At 32.4% G+C, this 20,791-nt stretch overlaps 2 protein-coding genes across 7 annotated transcripts in view; one reads left to right on the top strand and one right to left on the bottom strand.

Moving 5' to 3' along the window:
• Positions 1 to 20,424, bottom strand: part of LOC133699509 (ferrochelatase-2, chloroplastic-like) — a 29,710-nt gene extending 9,286 nt beyond the window's left edge. For 2 of the 4 annotated variants that reach the window (XM_062122774.1, XM_062122778.1), the window contains exons 1-7: positions 20,190 to 20,422; positions 19,707 to 20,028; positions 19,253 to 19,396; positions 18,905 to 19,006; positions 18,469 to 18,572; positions 18,254 to 18,380; positions 17,997 to 18,018 (exon numbers count right to left, since the gene is read on the bottom strand). In XM_062122774.1, the coding sequence (XP_061978758.1) occupies positions 17,997 to 18,018; positions 18,254 to 18,380; positions 18,469 to 18,572; positions 18,905 to 19,006; positions 19,253 to 19,396; positions 19,707 to 20,028; positions 20,190 to 20,272 (904 nt within the window). In that variant the 5' untranslated portion in view covers positions 20,273 to 20,422. Of the gene's footprint in view, positions 1 to 17,996; positions 18,019 to 18,253; positions 18,381 to 18,468; positions 18,573 to 18,904; positions 19,007 to 19,252; positions 19,397 to 19,706; positions 20,029 to 20,189 lie in introns of all 4 variants that reach the window. The other 2 variants (XM_062122775.1, XM_062122777.1) reach the window with 2 other exon arrangements.
• Positions 5,156 to 15,269, top strand: LOC133699510 (replication protein A 70 kDa DNA-binding subunit D-like). Of its 3 annotated transcripts, XM_062122780.1 has the most exons (12): positions 5,156 to 5,242; positions 10,648 to 10,783; positions 11,845 to 12,118; positions 12,220 to 12,319; positions 12,400 to 12,524; positions 12,644 to 12,725; positions 12,830 to 12,962; positions 13,085 to 13,242; positions 13,362 to 13,872; positions 13,996 to 14,130; positions 14,614 to 14,666; positions 14,944 to 15,269. In XM_062122780.1, the coding sequence occupies exons 2-11, from the start codon at positions 10,652 to 10,654 to the stop codon at positions 14,629 to 14,631; spliced, it is 1,668 nt and encodes a 555-aa protein (XP_061978764.1). In that variant the 5' UTR covers positions 5,156 to 5,242; positions 10,648 to 10,651; the 3' UTR covers positions 14,632 to 14,666; positions 14,944 to 15,269. The 3 variants fall into 3 exon arrangements, with proteins under 3 accessions (XP_061978764.1, XP_061978765.1, XP_061978763.1); XM_062122781.1 differs by lacking the exon at positions 14,614 to 14,666 and having other exon boundaries at positions 14,944 to 15,266; XM_062122779.1 differs by lacking the exon at positions 14,944 to 15,269 and having other exon boundaries at positions 14,579 to 14,918.
• Positions 20,425 to 20,791: the final 367 nt, after the last annotated feature.

The following is a 20,791-nucleotide window of genomic DNA, read 5'->3' as shown; positions in this document are numbered from 1 at the left end:
TAAGAATTTTTGACATGTTGTTTTATATTTCCTTGGCCTATGAATTAAATTATATATAGTTAGCAATTAAATTAACACTTTAAATTTCATTATGTATGATTTCTGCCTGAAATGGTTTACAACTTTATGCTTAACCATTATTGTTTTATTGGGTTCTATTTTCTCTCCACGAACATACATTGCTCATTTCAAGACCTTTCACTTCAATTACATGTGATTGCTGGCTGCTTTTGTTTTTAACAACACTTGCATAGAGAAAATTCTCTTTTTGAAATTATGCTGTTAATTGCCATGACTTTAATTAATTTTAGTTGCATGTAATTGATGGCTGAATTATCGCTTTGAATTGAATTGCATATGATTAGTGGCTGAATTGGTTTTCAGCAAGATTTTGGTTGAAAAAAAATTGTTCATTTGGTATCAACTCTGTTTATTGTAACAAATTCCACTCACTTTCTTTATTGTTGTATTTGCTTCTTTTCATTGCAACAATGAACACATTTTTCATAATTATTTCCTTTCGTTTTTCATAATTGCATGTCTTTTTTTTTATTGTTGTTATTGTCCATCTCTCAAGTTCAAATTTGCTTGGTGGCTTTCTATTTTTCACCATTTGTTGCAGGCATACTATTCCAATTAGTGTTGAACTATCCCTAGCTGCAACACCACCTTTTTCCTGTGTCACTCAAGTTACAGGTGCACCATTATTTTCAGGCTTTACCTCTTTTTTGCTTGCAACTTTGTTGCTGTATTTTTCTTTTCCATTTTATGTTCATTTTTTATAGATTAATTCTTTTTGTTTTTTTTTGAAATGTTAGAAATATATTGACGTATTAGAAATATATTGAAATACTTTGTTGATAAAGTATTAGAAATATATTGAAATAAAGGTAAAAAAAAAAATTGCATGTCATGATCATCCATTTTCAAGAACAAAAGGTTGTGCTCCATAAGCTGTAAAACCACATATGCCAAATAAATACATGTTTGTGATTTAAATATTTCTTTGTCCATACAAAATTAATGTAACCCATCATTATATTAAAACACCGACTCTATACTGAAACCCATCATTATTTAATTATTACTTTGTCCATGCAATTTTGATTTTGATTTTGGGTCCATATTTTTTTATAGTTGAGAGTTTTTTGCTCTAATCCATGTGGTCTTTTTAATTGGCAAGGGCTGTCATGTGGCATTGTTTTTTTTTCATTTCAGTAACTACAGTTCCCCTTATTCTTTTCATTTGCTTTTGTAGTTTTTTTTTTCCTTTTCCTGTCATCTTATCTGTATGCCTTTGAATGGCTTCCATGTTTTTTTTTTTTCAATTTACTAGGTAATGTGTGAGTTGTATTGTGTTATCTCATTCCTTTGTAACATGATCAGCATAGTGCATACATTATCTAATAACATTTTTTTTCTGCACTATGCTCACACAAAGCCTAAGGTTGCTTCATTGTTGTTAGGCTTCACGTTGTTTTGTTCCCTTTTAAAAAAATTGTTATTTGAGATAAGGCATTTGAGGTTGATTGGTGCTTCAGATATGAGAAAAACAATTTGTTTGTGGTTTTTTTCCACCTAGATTTTAGGTGCTGATTTGGCTGATTAGTGAATTTATGCATCTGAAAATGTTTGTTTTACAGGTTGCTTTATTTTTTGTGAAACTTCTCAGAATCTTTAATCGTGTAGGCTATTGCTTTTGCTATCCACTTTCAAGAAATGTTTGACAAGGTATTTTCATGCCTCTTTTTTTTTTTAAAACAATGTTCTGGTTTTTAGTTGTTTCATTCTTTCTTTCAAGCTATTTTCTACTAAATTTTTTAAAATATCTTTGTTGTTGTTGAAAGAACTTAAGTTAAATTAATCAATGCTTATTCTTTGTTTGCATCATAGCTTGAGATTAGGGTGTTGTTTTGCTTTGCTGAAAAATATATGCTTGCTGATATGTGTTTTTTTTTAAAAGGTGTTGCTTGAACTCATGCTTAGTGATATGTGTTTTAAAAAAGAGTTGATTGAACTCATGTTGGAGGTTATTTAAAGAGATGCATTCCGAAATGAAATATGCTTAAGAATAAGAAATAACATTATGTTGAAGATTTTCCCTTTTGGATGTTAATTGCTAGGTTAGCTAATGAAATAATGCAGGGAATCAAGGTTATTACTTCTATGCTTGAAAATATAAAATTAAATTGTTTATTGATTTGGCATGGTCATTTAATGTGCTACTGTTGAATAAAGGATTTTTGACATGTTGTTTTATTTTTCCTTGGCCTTTGAATTAAATTATATATAATTAGCAATTAAATTATCACTTTAAATTTCAGTGCATATAATTTTTGGCTAAAATGATTTACAACTTTATGCTTAACCATTATTGTTTTATTAGGTTTTATTCTCTCAACAAATATATATTGCATTGACTTTAATTACATGTGATTGCTAGCTACTTTTGTTTTCAACAACACTTGCATAAGAAAATTCTCTTTCGAAAATTATGTTGGTAATTGCCATGACTTTAATTAATTTCAGTTGCATGTAATTGGTGGTTGAATTGTCACTACTTTGAAGTGGACGCATATAATTAGTGGTTGAATTGGTTTACAACAAGATTTTGATGGAAAAAAAATTGCTGATTTTGTATCACCTTTGTTTATTGCAACAAATTCTACTCACTTTCTTTATTGTTGCATTTGCTTCTTTTCATTGCAACAACTATTATTTTTGCAGCAGATTAAACACATTTTTCATAATTATTTTCTATTGATTTTCATAATCATACATATTTTTTTATTATTGTTATTGTCCATCTCTAAAGTTCAAATTTCCTTGCTAACTTTCTATTTTTCACCATACGTTACAGGCATGTTATTTCAATTGGTGTTGAACTATCTCCAGGTTGTAGGAAGTTGAAACACCACCTTTTTCCTGTCTCACTCAAGATATAGGTATACCTTTATTTTCAAACTTGACCTGTTTTTTGCCTGCAACTGTCATTGTATTTTTCTTTTCCATTATATGCTTGCTTTTTTATGAATTAATTTGGATTTTTATATATGTTCATGTTTCCGTTATTACATAATTAACTTTTTTATTGAATTTTTTAATCTTATTCTTTCATTAAATAGTTTGCTTTTATTTTTTAATTGCTTTTAATAAACACCACCAAAAAGCACAAATGACAATGCAACAAATCTCAGCACATAAAGCTTTGCTAGGTACTAATTAAAACACATCAGTTCACCTTCCCCTGAAACTGTATATAAAAGTTCTCTCCAGCAACCCCTTGCTAACTTTGTTTTTGCATAAGCCTCCAAATGCACATCAAGAATCCAATATATTCACATCAAATAATGATTATATGCATATTGGGCACGTGAAAGTGAAACTCCACATCCAGGTTGCATAATGTAATTTCCACAATAGTATATTGCATCTTTCTGTCAAATAGTAATGAAACACCCAATGCCTCAATATTATTAGAAATCATAGAGAAAACCACGATAAATTCCCTGAAGTACTATAATCATCATGTCTTCAGTATCCCAAGTCCCAAATCCTAACCTGACCATAACCGAGTTATGAAGACTCATAATACCTCAAACATCAAATATGCCAGAAACATCATGGCAGAATTCTGGGTAATTATATCCTTTAATCACACCGGTATTTAGCCAATTCAAATTCAGTGATCCAGTTTATGAAGGAACTTTAAGTTAAATCCAGCATGTTATCGAAATCAAAACCAGTTAAAAATTCTGACCAAAAAATTTCTAAACTGGTGTAACAGTCATGTTGTAATAAACACTTAACCATGCTCCAAATAAGCACACTTTTCAACAATCAAAAAACCTTATTCGATCACATAATGCCAACATCAGAAAATATAACAACAACGAGAGAAAATCCCCGCATAGACATAATGCTCAGCAGCTCCAACCCATGAAAAGCTGCCCCGCATTGCATTTCAAACATGGTAATTAATTGATCAAAGGTACTAAAATACTAATAAAAAATGAATAAAAAATTCTCATTAAACAATTAACAACTTACCTGACAAGTCACATTCACATTAACATAATCAAAATTCAAATTCAATTCAAAGAAAGTGCATCCACACAGACAATTCAATTCACCAAATAACTGGAAAAGGAAAATCACAATACTACCAGAAACATTAACCAAAAATAAACTTACTTTAAAGATTATCCAAGTTACAGAAGACAATCAATCAATCAGTAGGTCAAAAACCTTTTTTATTTGACTACATGTTATTATCAACAACCCCAGCAAAATCTCACAAAGGTTTGATAAAAAAAAAAGAAGCATACCCAGATCTCCAACTTCACTGTTTTAATTATAAACCATTCCCTTACGATTTAGTTTTAGTTGGATTTTAAATTAAATTGTATATAAGTGGCAGTTGAATTATCGCTTTAGATTTGATTGCGTATAATATGGTTGGAATCATTGACAATATTGTGCTTAACCATTATTTTTTTTTATTCTATTTTCTCCACAACAATATACATTGCTCATGTCAAGGCTTTTCGATTCAATTACATATGTGACCGACTAATTTTATTTTCAACAATGCTTGCATGAAAAAAATTTTCTTTGTTAAAATTATGTTGTTAATTCCCATGATTTTAATTTGAGCATGTAATTGGTGGCTGAATTAATGCTTTTAATTGCATTGCATATAATTAGTGACTAAATTGGTTTACAACAAGAATTTGGTGTGAAAAAAGTTTGTTCATTTCGTAGCACCTCTATTTATTGCAACAATTTCCACTCATTTTTTTATTTTGTTGCATTTCCTTCTTTCTATTGGAACAACTCCAAATTTTACGGAATAATGAACACGTTTTACGCTTTGAATTCGATTGCATATAAATTGTGGCTTAATTGGTTTACACCGAGAATTTGTTGAGAAAAAAAATGTTCATTTCATACCACCTCTGTTTATTGCAACAAATGCCACACACTTTCTTTATTATTGCATTTGCTTCTTTCCATTGCAACAACTCTGAATTTTACAGCAGAATGAACATATTTTTCATAATTGTTTGCTTGCAATTTTTGTAATCACATGTATTTTTGTTGTTGTTGTTATTGTCCACCTCACAAATTCAAATTTGCTTCGTGACTTTGTTGCAGGTCTGTTATTCCAATTGTTGTTCAACTATCTCCACGTTACAGGAAGCTGAAACACCAGATTTTTCCTGTCTCACTGCAGCTACAGGTGCACCTTTATTTTCAGACTTGGCCTGCATTTTTCATGCTTTCTTTGTTGCTGTATTTGTCTTTTCCATTCTATGCTTTATTTTTTTTTTCAAATCAATGCGATTTTTTTCATGTGTTCATGTTTCCTCTATTTCATGATTAAATTTTCTGTTCGATTTCTTATTCTTTCATGGAATTTTTATTTCTTTTCCATTTATATTCTCAATTCTAACCATGTTATTAAAATTGCCTTGATTGATTATTTTTGACCATTTAAATTTATCTTTTAACTTTTAGAAGCAACGACTTTATGACTAGCGATCGACAAAGATTACAACCATTCCATGATGTTGGACCTGGTGTTTCTTCACCATACAACTCAACAATCCATATTTATAGTGAAGGAAATTTGAGTGACAAAAATTTTTCATTCACACAAGCAACACCGTACAACTCTGATCATCTAACCAATGATCACTTGCTTTTACATACTACTGATGATGGTGCATCATGTTCTACTTCCTTACAAGGAAATTATTCAATCTCGAATAATAATACCTCTTTATCAATAGCATCAACAAGTCAGGCACATGTTGCATATGGATTTCCCTTCGATGAAAATGTCAATAACAATACTTGCTTTGAGACTAACACCACACATGGACCAATTGCTTATCAAAGCCTATTGCTTGGCCAATCTGAATACCAAAAAAAACGGAAAAGTGAGTTTACCTTGAAATTTCCCCAAGTCTCATTCATTTTTTTATACCTTATATCATCCATGTTCTTTTTTTTCAATTATCTTTTATTTTCATTGTAATTTCTAGGGGAAACATGCGAGTATGTTGACTTTGGTGATAAGACTTTTACATGTCGCCATTGTAATGCGCTTTTTTGGCTCCAAGAACGTCTTGCACGTTCATCCAAAAAGAATCCATCTTTCTCACTTTGTTGCCTTAATGGTCGAGTTTCCCTTCCAGCTATGCAACCAACTCCTTCAATTCTTGATTTTCTTCTTGATCCCAGCAATGGCTCTGCCTCAAAAAAATTTCGGGACAATATACGAGCTTATAACTCTATGTTTGCTTTCACTTCAATGGGCGCAAAGATTGATACTTCTGTTAATGATCAACCAGCTCCATATGTGTTCAAGATAAGCGGTCATTGTCATCATTTAATGGGCTCTCTCTTACCTGTTGATGGAGAATCACCAAAGTTTGCACAGCTCTATGTGTTTGACACTGCTCACGAAGTTGCAAATAGACTTTTACCATTTACAAAAGACTCCAAATCATCATCTCTAGATGAGAATATTGTTGTGGATCTTTTAAGAATGCTTGATGAAACGAACGAGCTTGCCAAATTATTCCGCAAAGCTAGAGACAAAACTCAAAATATTCACTCTGTTGATTATAAACTTCGCTTACTTGGAAAGCGAAACCATGATTCACGCCAATATGATGATCCTACATCAAATGACATTGGTGGATTAGTTGTCGGAGATATTGGAGATTTTTTCTCGGAACGAGATATAATTATTGAATGCTTTTCAGGTTCTTTAAAAAGGATCTCAAAATTACATCCAAAATTCATGGCATTACAGTATCCTCTTTTGTTTCCTTATGGTGAAGATGGCTACTCCTGTAATATTATGTTTGTTGATCATGGACATGAAAAAACAAGGAAAAGGTCAAGAGTTCCGATGCGAGCTTATTATGCTTACCTTATCAATGAAAGGCCTGGGTGCGATAATACCATCATTAAAGGAGGTCGTTTGTACCAACAATTCTTGGTCGATGCATTTGTTAATGTTGAAGAAGATCGTCTTGATTATATCAGAGCTAATCAAAAAGATTTACGTACAGAAGTTTATAAAGGTATCCATGAAGCTGTGCTTAATGGGGATGTTGAAGGTTTCTCAGCTGGGAAAATCATTGTTCCATCTTCTTTAACTGGTAGCCCACGTTATATGATCAATAATTACCAGGATGCAATGGCTATATATAGAGCCTATGGAAATCCTGACCTGTTTATTACATTCACATGTAATGTTAATTGGCCGGAGATACGAAGGGAGCTTACAAAAGGTCGAATTTACAAGCATGAAGACAAGCCTGATATCATTACACGTGTTTTTAGATCGAAGGTTATTGATATGTTAGCCTTCATAAAATCAGGCAAGCCTTTTGGTCAGATAATTGCAGGTGCCTTATCTTTTATCCCATTTCTTCTAAACATTACAACTTTCTATTCTTATTAGGATTGTTTGGCTTAGTTTTCTTTTTATTTTGTAGATGTTTGTGCAATTGAATTTCAAAAGAGGGGTTTGCCACACACTCATATATTGATTTGGCTACACTCGAATTTTAAATGTCGTACACCTGAAGATGTTGATTCCATTGTTTCAGCTGAAATCCCTAACAAATTTACAGATCCAAAATGCTATGAAATTGTTTCAAGATTCATGATACATGGTCCGTGTGGTCTTGCAAATCCAAAATCTCAGTGTATGAACGAGGGAATTTGCTCAAAAAGATTCCCAAAAAAATTCAAGACACAAACTGTTTTTGATGATAATGGCTTTGTTTATTACAGACGTCGTGATCTTAAAGATAATTTTGTTATAAAAAATGGCATTCAGCTCAATAACAGATATGTTGTTCCATATAATAGGGAACTCTTATTACGATACAATGCCCACATAAATATTGAGATATGTTGTCAGTCAATGTTAATTAAGTATCTTTTTAAGTACGTAAGCAAGGGCTCTGACAGATGTAGAGTTGTTGTTGAAAAAGATCGTGCTGATGAGATCCATGCGTATATGAATTGTCGTTTTATATGCCCATATGAAGCGGTCTGGCGTCTTCTACAATTTCCAATACATTCAAGATCACCTCCTGTTGAACGACTTCAAATCCATTTGCCATTGCATCAAAATGTAGTTTACTCAGGAAATGAAAGTCTACCATCAGTACTTCAAAAACCAGGTATTGAAAAAACAATGCTCACAGAATGGTTCACACGTAATAGAATTGATCATGAAGCACGTCAGCTTTACTACTCAGAATTTCCACATAAATATATTTGGGATCCTGGTCAAAAAGAATGGATTCCAAGATCAAAAGGTTTTAGTCTTGGTCGATTAACATATGTTCACCCTGCTTCAGGAGAGCTCTATTTTCTAAGACTACTCCTGAACCATGTAAGAGGAGCATTGAGCTTTGATTATCTAAAAAATGTTTCGGGTGTTGTGCATCCAACATTTCAACTTGCTTGCAAGACCTTGGGACTTTTAGGGGATGATAAAGAATGGGAAGACGTCTTTTGTGAGGCCATGGCTACTGCAACATCTCCTCAAATTAGGAATCTCTTTGTCAGTGTTGTTCTTTTCTGTGATGTTGCTGATCCAGAAGTTTTGTTCAATAAATTCTGGCGCTCAATGTATGATGATATTATCACCCGTTTCAAGTCCAGCTTTGCCATGCCTAATCTTAAATTATTCGATGATGAGCTTAAAAACTATGTTCTATATGAGCTTGAGCTTCTCTTCAATGTTGCTGGCACATCTCTTGAAAAACACAAGCTTCCAATGCCTGATGGGCGTTTATTGTCAGAAATAAAGAATAAACTTTTGAGAGAAGAGCTTAACTACGATATTGCAGATCTTATATGTCAGCATTCATCAGCTTTCCCACAACTCAATCAATGTCAGCTAAATGTTTATGATTGTGTTGTTAAATCTATCCTTGAAAAAAGACAAGAATTAATTTTTGTTCATGGCCATGGAGGAACTGGGAAAACATTTTTGTGGCATACAATAATTAATCGGTTGAGATCAGATGGTTTGATTGTCCTTGTTGTTGCATCATCGGGTATCGCATCACTTTTGCTTCCTGGTGGCCGCACAGCTCATTCAAGATTTAAGATCCCCCTTACTGTTTCTGATACTTCATCGTGCGAGATTAAAAAAAAAACTGATCTTGCACGACTTCTAGAAATGACCTCTCTAATTGTATGGGATGAGGCTCCAATGAATAATCGGTGTTGCTTTGAAGCATTGGACCGCTCACTTCGTGATGTCCTGGCAAATGGTAACGACTTGCCCAATGATAAACCGTTCGGTGGGAAATCAATTTTGTTAGGAGGAGATTTCAGACAGATTTTACCTGTTATTCCCGGAGGAACAAAGGAAGACATTGTTCATGCATCTCTTTGCAGCTCTGTTTTGTGGTCTAAATTTAAAGTTCTCACTCTTACAGAGAATATGAGGCTATCATCCAATGGACTTTCAAACGATCAAAAGAAAGAACTTGCTATTTTTGCCAACTGGATTCTTACAATTGGTGATGGAACTCAACATGATGCTTTATTCCCTGATGATTCTGATGCATCCATGATTAAAATACCACAAGATCTTTTGCTTGAACCTGGATCTAACCCCATATTAGCAATTGTTTCAGCAGTGTATCCCTCTATTCGTGATATCAATATTGATCCATGCTATTTTAGAGAGAGAGCAATTGTAACTCCAAGAAATGCTACAGTTTTTGAAATCAACGATTTTATCTTGAACATGTTGCCAGGAATGAAGCGGATTTACCTAAGTACTGATATTGTTTGCAAAACATCGAGCGATGGTGATAATGCAGAGATTTTGTATCCCGTTGAATTTATCAATCAACTTGAGTTCAATGGAGTGCCATCCCACACAATTTCCTTGAGAATTGGCACACCAATAATGCTTTTACGCAATCTTAATTTATCAGCTGGTTTATGTAACGGAACAAGACTTATTGTTACGCAACTTGCTGACAGGGTCATAGAAGCTCAAATAATAACAGGGTCTTTTATTGGCAATCGTGTATTTATTCCAAGGATTGTTTTTCCAATAAATGATCCAAAATGTCCATTCACAATTAAACGAAGACAATTTCCTATAAGACCGTGTTATGCTATGACAATAAATAAAAGTCAAGGACAATCGTTGAAAGTCGTTGGGGTTTTTCTCAAGGATCAAGTTTTCACTCATGGACAATTGTATGTTGCTCTTTCACGAGTTACATCAAAACACGGACTAAAGATTGTCACATGCGATGCTGAAGGAAATCATTCAATCTATGTGAAAAACATTATGTATAAAGATGTTCTTCGCTCTCTATCAGTGTCTTGATCTCTCGGAACCACATCTTATTTAATTGTCAATCTTTTGCTCCCTGTCTTTTTCTCTTTTCTAAGGTGATGCTTTTTACAAAAGAAATTTTTTTTTTATTTATCATTTTTAAGTTGGGCATGTTTCGATTTGTTGTTTTTTCCCATTCATTTTAAATTAAATATTTGCAATACATCTCATTCTTTTTATTAATATTAGCTTTATTGTTTTTATCATTGCTCCTAATATTTTTTTTTATTAATCATTTGCAGGACAATGGCTCTACCTATAAAACAGATTAAAAAATACAACTTCTACCCTTCATTACGAGCTAGGGCCTGTCGAGTTTGGATTGCTAAATTTAATGGTCAGCCAAGCAGTTTTAATTGTGTTTTTGTTGACAATCAGGTATAATTTATCATGAAAATATAACCACTAATGAATTTTATTTTCTATATATTTAAATGTTTGAATAATACATGTCCACTCATTTCTGAATATTTTCTTTACTTTGGCAATTTAACATTTTTTTTACTTAACCAGAGGTACTTATTTGCTCTTAAGATTCCCCATGGAAAACCAAGTTTCCTTTCCTTTTTAATTTGTTACTATAAAGCTATAGTTAAGTTCACTACTAAACCAGCAATTGCTTATTCAACTTATGGAAAAAACTTTTTCAATATTGAAATTGTAAAAAAAAAATAACATAATGAATTTTTAGCATCCATTTATAATTTACAATCAACTTTGTTTTCTACATGCTTAAAAAACCAGACAAACCCCAAGCATTGCATTTACTTTCTATAATCCATAGAAAATTTCATACAGGTCAGGCAAGTTTTATATATTCTATTACTTGACATGATTTAATATAAAAGTTTGAGAGATTTTATGATGCATTCACTGCTAACTACACCAATTCACCATGGAAATCCCAGTTACAATTCTATACTAGAGCCACGGTTTACCAGGTATATTACTCCCAGTTATGCACAAGAATTTAGAAGTAACCAAGAAGTATATTTATCTTTTATTCTATACATCTTTTATATACAGCTTTCATTTATACAATGGTCTATAATAATTAATTATAATATATGTGCATCCTACTAGAAATAATATTTTACCTTCACCTCAAGACATGTTTGTTAACTTAGAAAATCTTCCTTCAAATTGATAGACTGTATACGTAACAACCAATTTAAACATTCTAAGAAATATTAAGACATAAAATCTCTTAAATTCATTATTAAAACCAGTCCTTTAACTTAATGTTCAAGTAGTACCAATACCTCACTTCTAATGTCATCAAAACTCTTCTTTAAATAATTTACAAAACCTTATTACATATTGCATTCAAAATTCTAAACCTTATTGCATATTGCATTAAAAATTCTAATTCATTTGGTTGTTGGAATGGTGAACAATTATTTTTTTCATTTCAACATTAATCTTTTTTTTTTATATAGGGTGGAGCTATTCAAGCTTTAGCTAAAACAAGGGATCTCCCAACATTTGCAGCAACAATTATTGAAGGAAATCACTATGAAATCAAAGGATTCTATACTTATGAAAACAGAGTAGTAAACACAGTTGCTGCCCATGATGCTGTAATTGATCTCAAATCTAACACAAAAATTACAGGCATTGAAGCTATTACACCTCATGTTCCTAGATACTACTTCAATTTTATTGACTATGCACATATTCTGACCAAGTCAAAAGGCTCCAGAATTCTTACAGGTTTACCATCTACTTCATTCATTTAGCCTATTATAAAACATTTCTATTATTGAACTCAACTTGATAACATCACTTAAAAGCATTCATTCCTGTTTTTTAAGATGTCCTTGGAAGACTTAAAGCATTGCAGCCACTTGAACAAGTTATGGTTCGTGGACAGACGCTCGAAAATAAGAGAGAATTCATGCTTGAGAACATTCGGTGAGTTGAAAAATTAAATGCAAATTACCTTACTTTTATCAAGCTTATTGATCCAATTTGTTTTGTATTTTCTTTCAAAGTGGTGAGGAGCTTCGCATAACTCTTTGGGGTGATAGTGCCAGAGATTTTGATGAACTCGCTCTTCATAACCTACCATCTCCGGTTATCATTGCGTTTGCTGGATTTCGTGTCACAGAATTTAAGGGTAATTTTAACTTCCATTTAATTTTTTGTCTAAAAATATATTTTTTAAGATTTTTGTTGTCATTCTGATCCAACTAATTCCCTTTTTATTTTATTACAAAAAACTCTTTTGTTCACAAGGAAAACCAAATCTTAACAGTACAGCTGCCTCTCTTTGGTACTTCAATCCGGACATACCAGAATGCTTAGCATATAAACATTTGTAAGTTATTCCAACATCAACCATCTCTCTTATGCTTTACCATTATCAATTTTTTTCTAACTAATTATTTTTTCACCATCTTTTTTAATCGATTGTACACGTAGCTTTGCACAACTACCCGTTGAAATACAACAACTCCCTTCATCATCGAATGCTGTTTTATCGATAGAGGAACAAATCAAAGAAAATAGGAGAACAATACATGAGATTCTTTGCATGAATCCTTATGAGCACAAGGTTATTTTTTATACCCTTTTATTATTAGCTTTGATAACAAGCTTTACCTTATTCATATAATTAGTTTTTTTAAATTTCATTTAGCCACACTCCTGAAACATATATTTCCTTTCCATTACCAGCATCTAAGATTCACCTGTCAAGCTTCGATTGTTGACTTTGATTTCCCCAATGGCTGGTGGTATCCAAGCTGTCCAAAATGCAACAAAAAACTTAGTGGGGGCGAACAAAATTACACGTGCATGGATCATGATGCTATCACCTCTCTTCCAGTTCCATGGTAACTCATCTAATTTCAGAACTAAAGCAATATTAAGTTGTTAAATAAAAAAAAATATTCCTCGGATACATTATCATAAACTTCTTATTAATGAACATGTCATCAATTTTATATTATAGGTTTCGCTTAGAATGCATTGTTACCGATGGAGAAGATGTCACTAATTTTCTTCTATTTGGGAAAACTGCGGAGAACTTTTTTGGATCATCAGCCCACCATTATGTCTATGATAAAAAATTTATTGATCCCTCAGTTCTTCCTCCTGCCATGGCAGCAAAGTTGAACAAAAGCATGATTTTTCAGCTTCGATTTGGTGCTTTCAGATCCATCACCAACAGATGTGAGGTTATCATTACTAATATTTTTGACGACACCACAAATAAGAGCATCCATCCTTTAGAAACACCAACTCCAGAACCTAAATCATCTGCTACATCCAAGACATCTACTCCATTAAGCTCTATGAAACAGGTTCTCATAGCTCCATCAACTCCACAAAATACTATCACACAACTCAGCATTGCTCCTAATTCCTTGGAGACACCACCTCAGAACATATCACCAAACAAGGAAACAAGCATAAACAGTGAAGCACGACGTGCACTTGATTTTGAAGCTGCAACACAGCAACTTAGGCAAGTTTACATTTCCCCACACTTTCTTTACATTTTTTTTGTCCTTGACATATGCTAAATTTGATGGTTCTTAACCTATGATGCTTCTGCCATGCATCTCTTTCACTCCTTTGATTACAATAGTCCTGAAGATGAGCATGAAAAAGCAATTGAAGTCCAAGGAAACTTGGGAAACATAGCTACATCCGACACATTTGATCACTCACTTCCACCTTCGAAAAAACAACGGACAACATCCTCATCATCTTCAAAGGTTTGGTTTTTAACCTCACATTCTTATAAATCATTGTCCAATTTGTCCAACATGCCTTTTATTTGTTCTTTATTTTCTAATTATGTTTGTCTTTTATTATTTTACATTTTCCTGTTTCTCTTCACTTCACAGCCTATAATTGATAAGTTCTTCTCTTCTTTACATGCTAATTATAACATTGAATACAATTCTTAAAAGAGAAAAAATCATTCCTTGGCTAATTTATATATCAATATTAATAATTTTCATTAAAACCAATGGATTAGTAAAGGATATATGTATATTAACAAGAATATGATATAAAAAAAAACATAATTATTATGTGCACACAATAAATACTTATATAAAGAAGAAATCATTACAATTATATATGTACATATGTTACTTAAACAATTGCAACAAATATGGTTACTTTCTTGGTAAATGCTGTAAATTAAAGTCATCCCAGAGGTTGGGGAACCATGACGCCCATTCCTGACACAGGATATGCATAATGGATGATCCACATTCAGGCAGGACTGCAATCCTTCTTTCAGGTGCTGTAGGCTTTGAAAGCACACCATCCATGCATACACTGCACTCAATTTCTTCACTATGTTTTAATGCCACAAGAAACTTTTGTTTCGTTTCTTCTCATATGATTTCAAATGCTCCCCTCTTTCATATTTCCTGAAGGAATAATCACAACAATGAGATGCTGGAGTTCTTTGAGAAAAAAAGTTTTTCTTTTTTTAACATGTCCAAAAAATACAAACAACAATTACTTGGATTTATTGTCTTTACATAATTTATTTTATTGTCTTTGCATCGCAGGAAAACTAGCAATTCCTCTACAAATGACTTGCATTTGGATTTCTATACCAAGAACATGACTGCTACCTCTGTAATTTTGATATAATTTGCAAACAACGATCTCCTTTAAGTACTCAGCAATCTGGCAGCTTATTTCCACTTTTGATGTTGTTTGTAACTTAATCTATATTATCATGACTGCTGCCTTTGTAATTTTAATATAATTTGCTAACAACAATGTCCTTTAAGTGCTTAACAATCTGGTAGCTTATTTTCACTTTTGATGTTGTTTATAACTTAATCTATATTATCAAACCTTTCATACTAGAGTTGGCTTCAATTCTCTTCATCACTACCTAGCAATCACTTCTTTCCAACAAAGATCACCAGCAGCAAAATGCAGGGACACTACAATGTGTTTGTTTTTTTTTCTTTTCTATCATTAGTTCTTCTCCTGTGTGCCTTTGAGGTTGTGCATTTTAGGATACGGGCTGCAATGTGTGTTGCATATGGTTTGTGTTTGTGTGGAGTACAGGAGGAGGAGAAGGAGGAGAGTTGGGTTTAGAGGAGGAGGAGGAGATGGTGGGATTGGGAGTGATGGGAATTCGAGTTCCAGTTCGAGACGTGATTATGGAGAGTATGTCAGTTTGGCCCAGTTAGAAGATGATGGAACTAGGTATGTTTGTGGTGTCCACTGCTAGATGTTTGAGATTTTAGGGTCTTTGATTAAGTAATGTGAAATTTATGATTTTAAAACTGTTTGGCGTTACTTATTTGGCCTTTTATTTGAAGGGTTTTAAAAAATATTACATATTTGATTGTTCCTGATTTGATTTGCCGCAGGCTAGCGTGGGTTGTCATGAGGTTGAAGGTGGTGTTGTGATGATGCAGTTATGAAAAATGAAATTTAATTATGGATTTAGGATAGGATTAGGTAAGCCTTATTTCTTTTTTTCTAGCACAAATATAAAATATTACATAAAATAGATTTGACAAGACATTAACGGACTTTTCAAAACTTGATAAACAATTTCACTCTTTTAAAGAAGAAAATAACTGCTGGTTTTTGTCGCGTAGTTAATAAGAGGAGAGGGTAAAAATACATCAGAGGACATTATAATTATTATTATAACAATAGTTAAAACTACTCAGTGTTTTATCATGGATTGCATAGTACAGTCAATAGTAAAATACTGAGCAGTTCTTTTTTTCTTTTTTTTAAGCAGTTTTTTTAATGAATATTTTTTTTGTTTAATTTTTTTTGTTAATGTTAAAATTTTTTTTATTTAGTTATGAAACTTTCATGACACAGGTTCCGAATTTGACGGGTTAACCTGAATTTTGTTTTCTGGTTTTTCTTTGTAATCAATTTTTTCGAGTGCAGTCAACAGTGAAACGCTGAACTGTCTTTTTTTTTTGCTTTATTTGTTTTTAAGCAATTTTTTTTCTTTTTTTTTAATTTTTTTCTTTATTTTTTTAAGCTTTTTTTTTTCTTTGTTTTTTTAATGAATTTTTTTTTGTTTAATTTTTTTGTTAATGTTAAATTTTTTTCTATTTACTTATCAAACTTTCATGACATGGGTTTCGGGTTTAACGAGTTAACCCAGATTTTTTTTCTGGTTTTTCTTTTTAATTAATTTTTTCATTTAATTTATTTTGTTAATGTTAAATTTTTTTTATTTAGTTATCAAACTTTCATGACATGAATTCTAGGTTTGATAAGTTAACCCACCATTAGCTGGGTTAACCCGTAATTTTTTTTTCCTATTCAGTTATCAAATTCATGACACAAATCTCAAATTTGACGAGTTAACACAGTTAATTCAATTTTTTTTCTTTTTTTTTCTTAGTTTTTTTCTTCATGTAGGCTTTTTCTTTCTTTGTTTTTTTAGTACAACGCCAAGCAATTTTCTCTTCTTTTTTTTTAATTTTTTTAAGCTGGTTTTTGTTTCTTTTTTGCCTTCTTCTTTGTTTTTTTAAGCTTTTTTTTAATGAATATTTTTTTGTTTAATTTTTTTTAACGTTAAATTTTTTTCTATTTAGTTGTCAAAATTTCATGACACAGGTTCCGGGTTTGACGGGTTAACCTTATTTGGCATGCAATTTATTACCTTTTCATCTTCATTTTTTTACGCACTGGCCTCACTTTATTACCTTTTTCTTCTTCTTTCAACTTTGCTTTGCTTTGACTGTGCTATTGATTTTTTTTCTTGCATAATACATTCTTTTGGGTTATGTCAATTTGTCTTTGTTGAAATTATGTTCATTATCAATTCAGATCTTTGTGATCTTGGATTTAAAGCTTTTTCATGTTTTCTTAATGGTTGTTATGTTGTTCTTTGTTTTTTTTTCTTCTTACCTTTTTTAGCGGTCATGTGATTTGATTTTGTCAACACATATTAGTGTAACGATAAAAATAAGATGTCTAACAATAAAATATGAAAAAAAATAAATATGCTAAATTTTTATTTTCTTGCCTCATCCACACATTTAACTTTATATAATTCATAAATATAGACCGAATTTTCAACCTTAAATTTCATAAAAACCAAAAATATTTTTGTCGAAGCTATTTAACATGTAAAAAAAAAAGACATTAGCTAAAGAATCAAATCAAATTATAGCAAACCTTTTTTCTTTTATTTTACAAGTTATTCTTCTATGTTATTTTATGTTACACATGCCTGCAGCACACCCCTTTCACACATCCTTTCCTCTCTTTTTTGACATAATTTATTTCATTTTCTTACCAGCACTAGCAATTTCTTTACTAATGACTTGGATTATGATTTCTAAAACAATAAGGTAATTGCTGCCTCTGCAATTTTAATATAATTTGCAAACAACATTGTCTTTTTAGTGCCCAACAATCTATCAACTTACTTGCATTTTGTTGTTGTTTATAATTTTATCTATATTATCAAATCTTTGATACTATACCTGGCTACAGTTCTTTTTATCATTGCCTAGCAATTATTATTTTTCATGGATATTATTTTTGTTCTGGTAAAAAAACCACATTTTCATTCATAACCTAAAATCGCCCGCAGCAAAGCGCGGGCAATCAATCTAGTGTGCACTAAAAAATATCAGAACCTATAATGCACATTTTCAAATTGAGCTTACATTTTAAATGCAAAGGTACAGCAAAAAGCATTTAAAGCAACATGAGGGATTAAAATGTTGTGAAATACACCAACATAAACATGCACACAACCACATGTACTTGGCTAGCTCCAAGCTTTACTTTACGCTAAGAGAGATCAATGCAGGAACCATGAAATTAAATTTGAAGAACACAATACTGCAAAAGCATTCAACAAGGTATTACCTGCTCAGGATGGTCAAATGTTTCTAATTCCTTTCCAATTAAATTTGCCATAGCTTTGATGTATCCTTCACGCTGGTACCAAGAAGGTATCACTGTATGCTGCATGCTTACTAGATATTCATCTTCCCTGGTTAACCATCAGAAAGTATAAAAATTAGATTACGTTACTATTTTTTTAGCATCACAAAGGGACAGAGTATGCAATTTTTAATCACCGGAATATACTCTCCAAGAGTCGAAGGCTTGAGCCACTAGTTGATATTGAAAACTGTGGATAAAGCGGAAGGACAACAAGCTTTGTGATTCCATCTCTTTTTATCTACAAAGCAAATAAAAAGAAAGAATTAGAACCACAATATCTTCATCATTCATAACCCATATATCAGATAATGAAGCTTAGAGGAAGCAATTATTAAAGCTTTTATTGTCAAGATACAAACACAAACTAGTATAATATCATCATGTAAAGCCATAATTTTCAGTGGTCAAAAGCAGGCAAAGAGATTGACTGACTGGAGAAATTACTTCAAATATAAAAAGACTCCGAGCCTTTAACAGTTCAATGTTAGAAGCTTACATACTAGCATAGTGTGTTAATATTTCATTGAACATAACCAAGAAAGAAATTAGTAACTGAACTGATAAGAGTACCTGTTCAATGGCTTCTTCAGTGAATGGGTGCCAGTAGCGCATACCAACATACACCTTTGCTGGGACTTGCTTTTCCCACAGAGATTTCCTCAGTTCTTCAGCCTGAAAGAAGACAATGGACAAGAAATAACAATTAAAACAGAAGACACTTGCCTGGCAAAATAAAGAGACCAATTCCAAGCAAAATGCTCATAGGGTGTGCATGTCCCTCGTAGCATAGGATTGGCTTCCCATCAGCTACTGTATTCTGATTCTATTCAATTATTTTAATGCTCCAGATATTGAAGGAACAAATATAAGCTACTAAGAAAACACAAACTTATTTGAAAAGGAAAAACAACATCATGCCTGTGCATCAGTTATATGCCGCAAAGGAGAGCCACCACCAATTGAAGCATAGCCTTCTTTGCTCTTTGGTGCCCTCGCGACAGATATAAATTGGGCCAAGGGCTTTTGAAGAAACCGAAACAACCTTGGCAATCGTATAATGTCCTGTTATATTATAAGGTAAGGTGGCTAGAATAACATCTGGTAGATAATCATTGATGAAAATGACAACATAACAAAATTCCATGATAATCTCATTTGTTTGGCACTCGTACAATATGCACTCTGTATCAATATAATGAAGAGAGCTAGCAGCTTCTCTTACTTAACATGCATAGCATAACCAGCAGTCCAAAGATCAAGTGCCTTATATCCATTTGTCCTAAAAAGCAATTACATCCATTCCAGTCCTTTAATCAAAATATTTATGTACAGTCGTGCTCTAAGATCAAATGCAAAGGCAAGAATCTCTTACCGGGTCAGCAAAAAGATTAAAAAGGAAAGGCTGCACGTCTTCAAGAGTCTCAGGACCACCAAGATTAAGCAACAAAACTCCTACCTTTTCTCGACCAATAAGAGATGCAATGGGAACATCTTCAGATGTAGAAGTCACTAATGCTCTCAAAGGCAACAAGAATTTGTTGATTGGCTGCTTAGAATATAAAGATGGTGATGTTCCAGACCAAACCATTGAGTCTTTAGCATTTTTTGAGACATTAGTACTAACACAAGTATGCACGTGAACACCAGAGCCACAACACATTCTTTGTGTGCTCCAAATTGCCCTAGGCAACAACCTATGAGAACAACAAACCATAAAAACATATCAAACCATCAACTTTCACATCAAATACTAGTACCCCACTTGATAAAATCCTGAATTCTACACAACCCACAATTCAAAATTCTCACTGAAACTCAGAGCCGGAGAAAAAGAGAGGTAGCGAATTGTCCTTACATGGGAATTTTGGAGCTGTGAGAAGCAGACCAAGAAGTAGAAGAAGGGGTAGTAGCATTCATCGCTCCACAATTCATCATCATTTCATTATCTTCAATACTAAAACACAAAAAAGAACCAAACTTGTTTCTGTTTTATCCAATTCAAAGACGTCTAACGCCAAAACCAAACTTGTGTGGAGAGAAAGTAGAAAAAACACACTATTTCACTAATGACGAGTTCGAGTACTTTTAAAATTCTGGAGGTTTATATAATTGTAAGTTTGAATTCTTTTAAAATTACTGGAAACTTCCAAAATTGTTAATTGGGGACAATTCAATATAGTTCCTGAACTATGAACTGAGTTTCATTCTAGTCCCAAAACTAAAATATTTTCATGTGAATCATCATAGGATCATGCATTCTTTAACTGGTCCCCATTTCCAATTTTTCATAGAAAATGTTAAATCTTCCTCACAGTTGCATAATTTATTGTACAATAAGACAGAAAAGACCATTAGACAAGAAGTAACTCAGTTAAGAAATGTTTAATATTTTGAAGATCCAATTGAAGAAACTCTTAGCTTCTATGCATGGTTGAGAATTTATGAATTGTTGAGGGA

The sequence above is a fragment of the Populus nigra genome, chromosome 7 (assembly GCF_951802175.1).
Source record: "Populus nigra chromosome 7, ddPopNigr1.1, whole genome shotgun sequence".
NCBI lineage: Eukaryota > Viridiplantae > Streptophyta > Magnoliopsida > Malpighiales > Salicaceae > Populus > Populus nigra.
This window is presented reverse-complemented; position numbering and strand designations above follow the sequence as displayed.

Bases quoted from the DNA above. Each gene is read 5' to 3' on its own strand.
- LOC133699510 (XM_062122779.1), top strand. From the start codon at position 10,652: ATGGCTCTACCTATAAAACAGATTAAAAAATACAACTTCTACCCTTCA. The intron at 10,784-11,844 runs GTATAATTTATC...TTTTTTATATAG, and splicing joins GTGTTTTTGTTGACAATCAG to GGTGGAGCTATTCAAGCTTT. The intron at 12,726-12,829 runs GTAAGTTATTCC...TTGTACACGTAG, and splicing joins TGCTTAGCATATAAACATTT to CTTTGCACAACTACCCGTTG.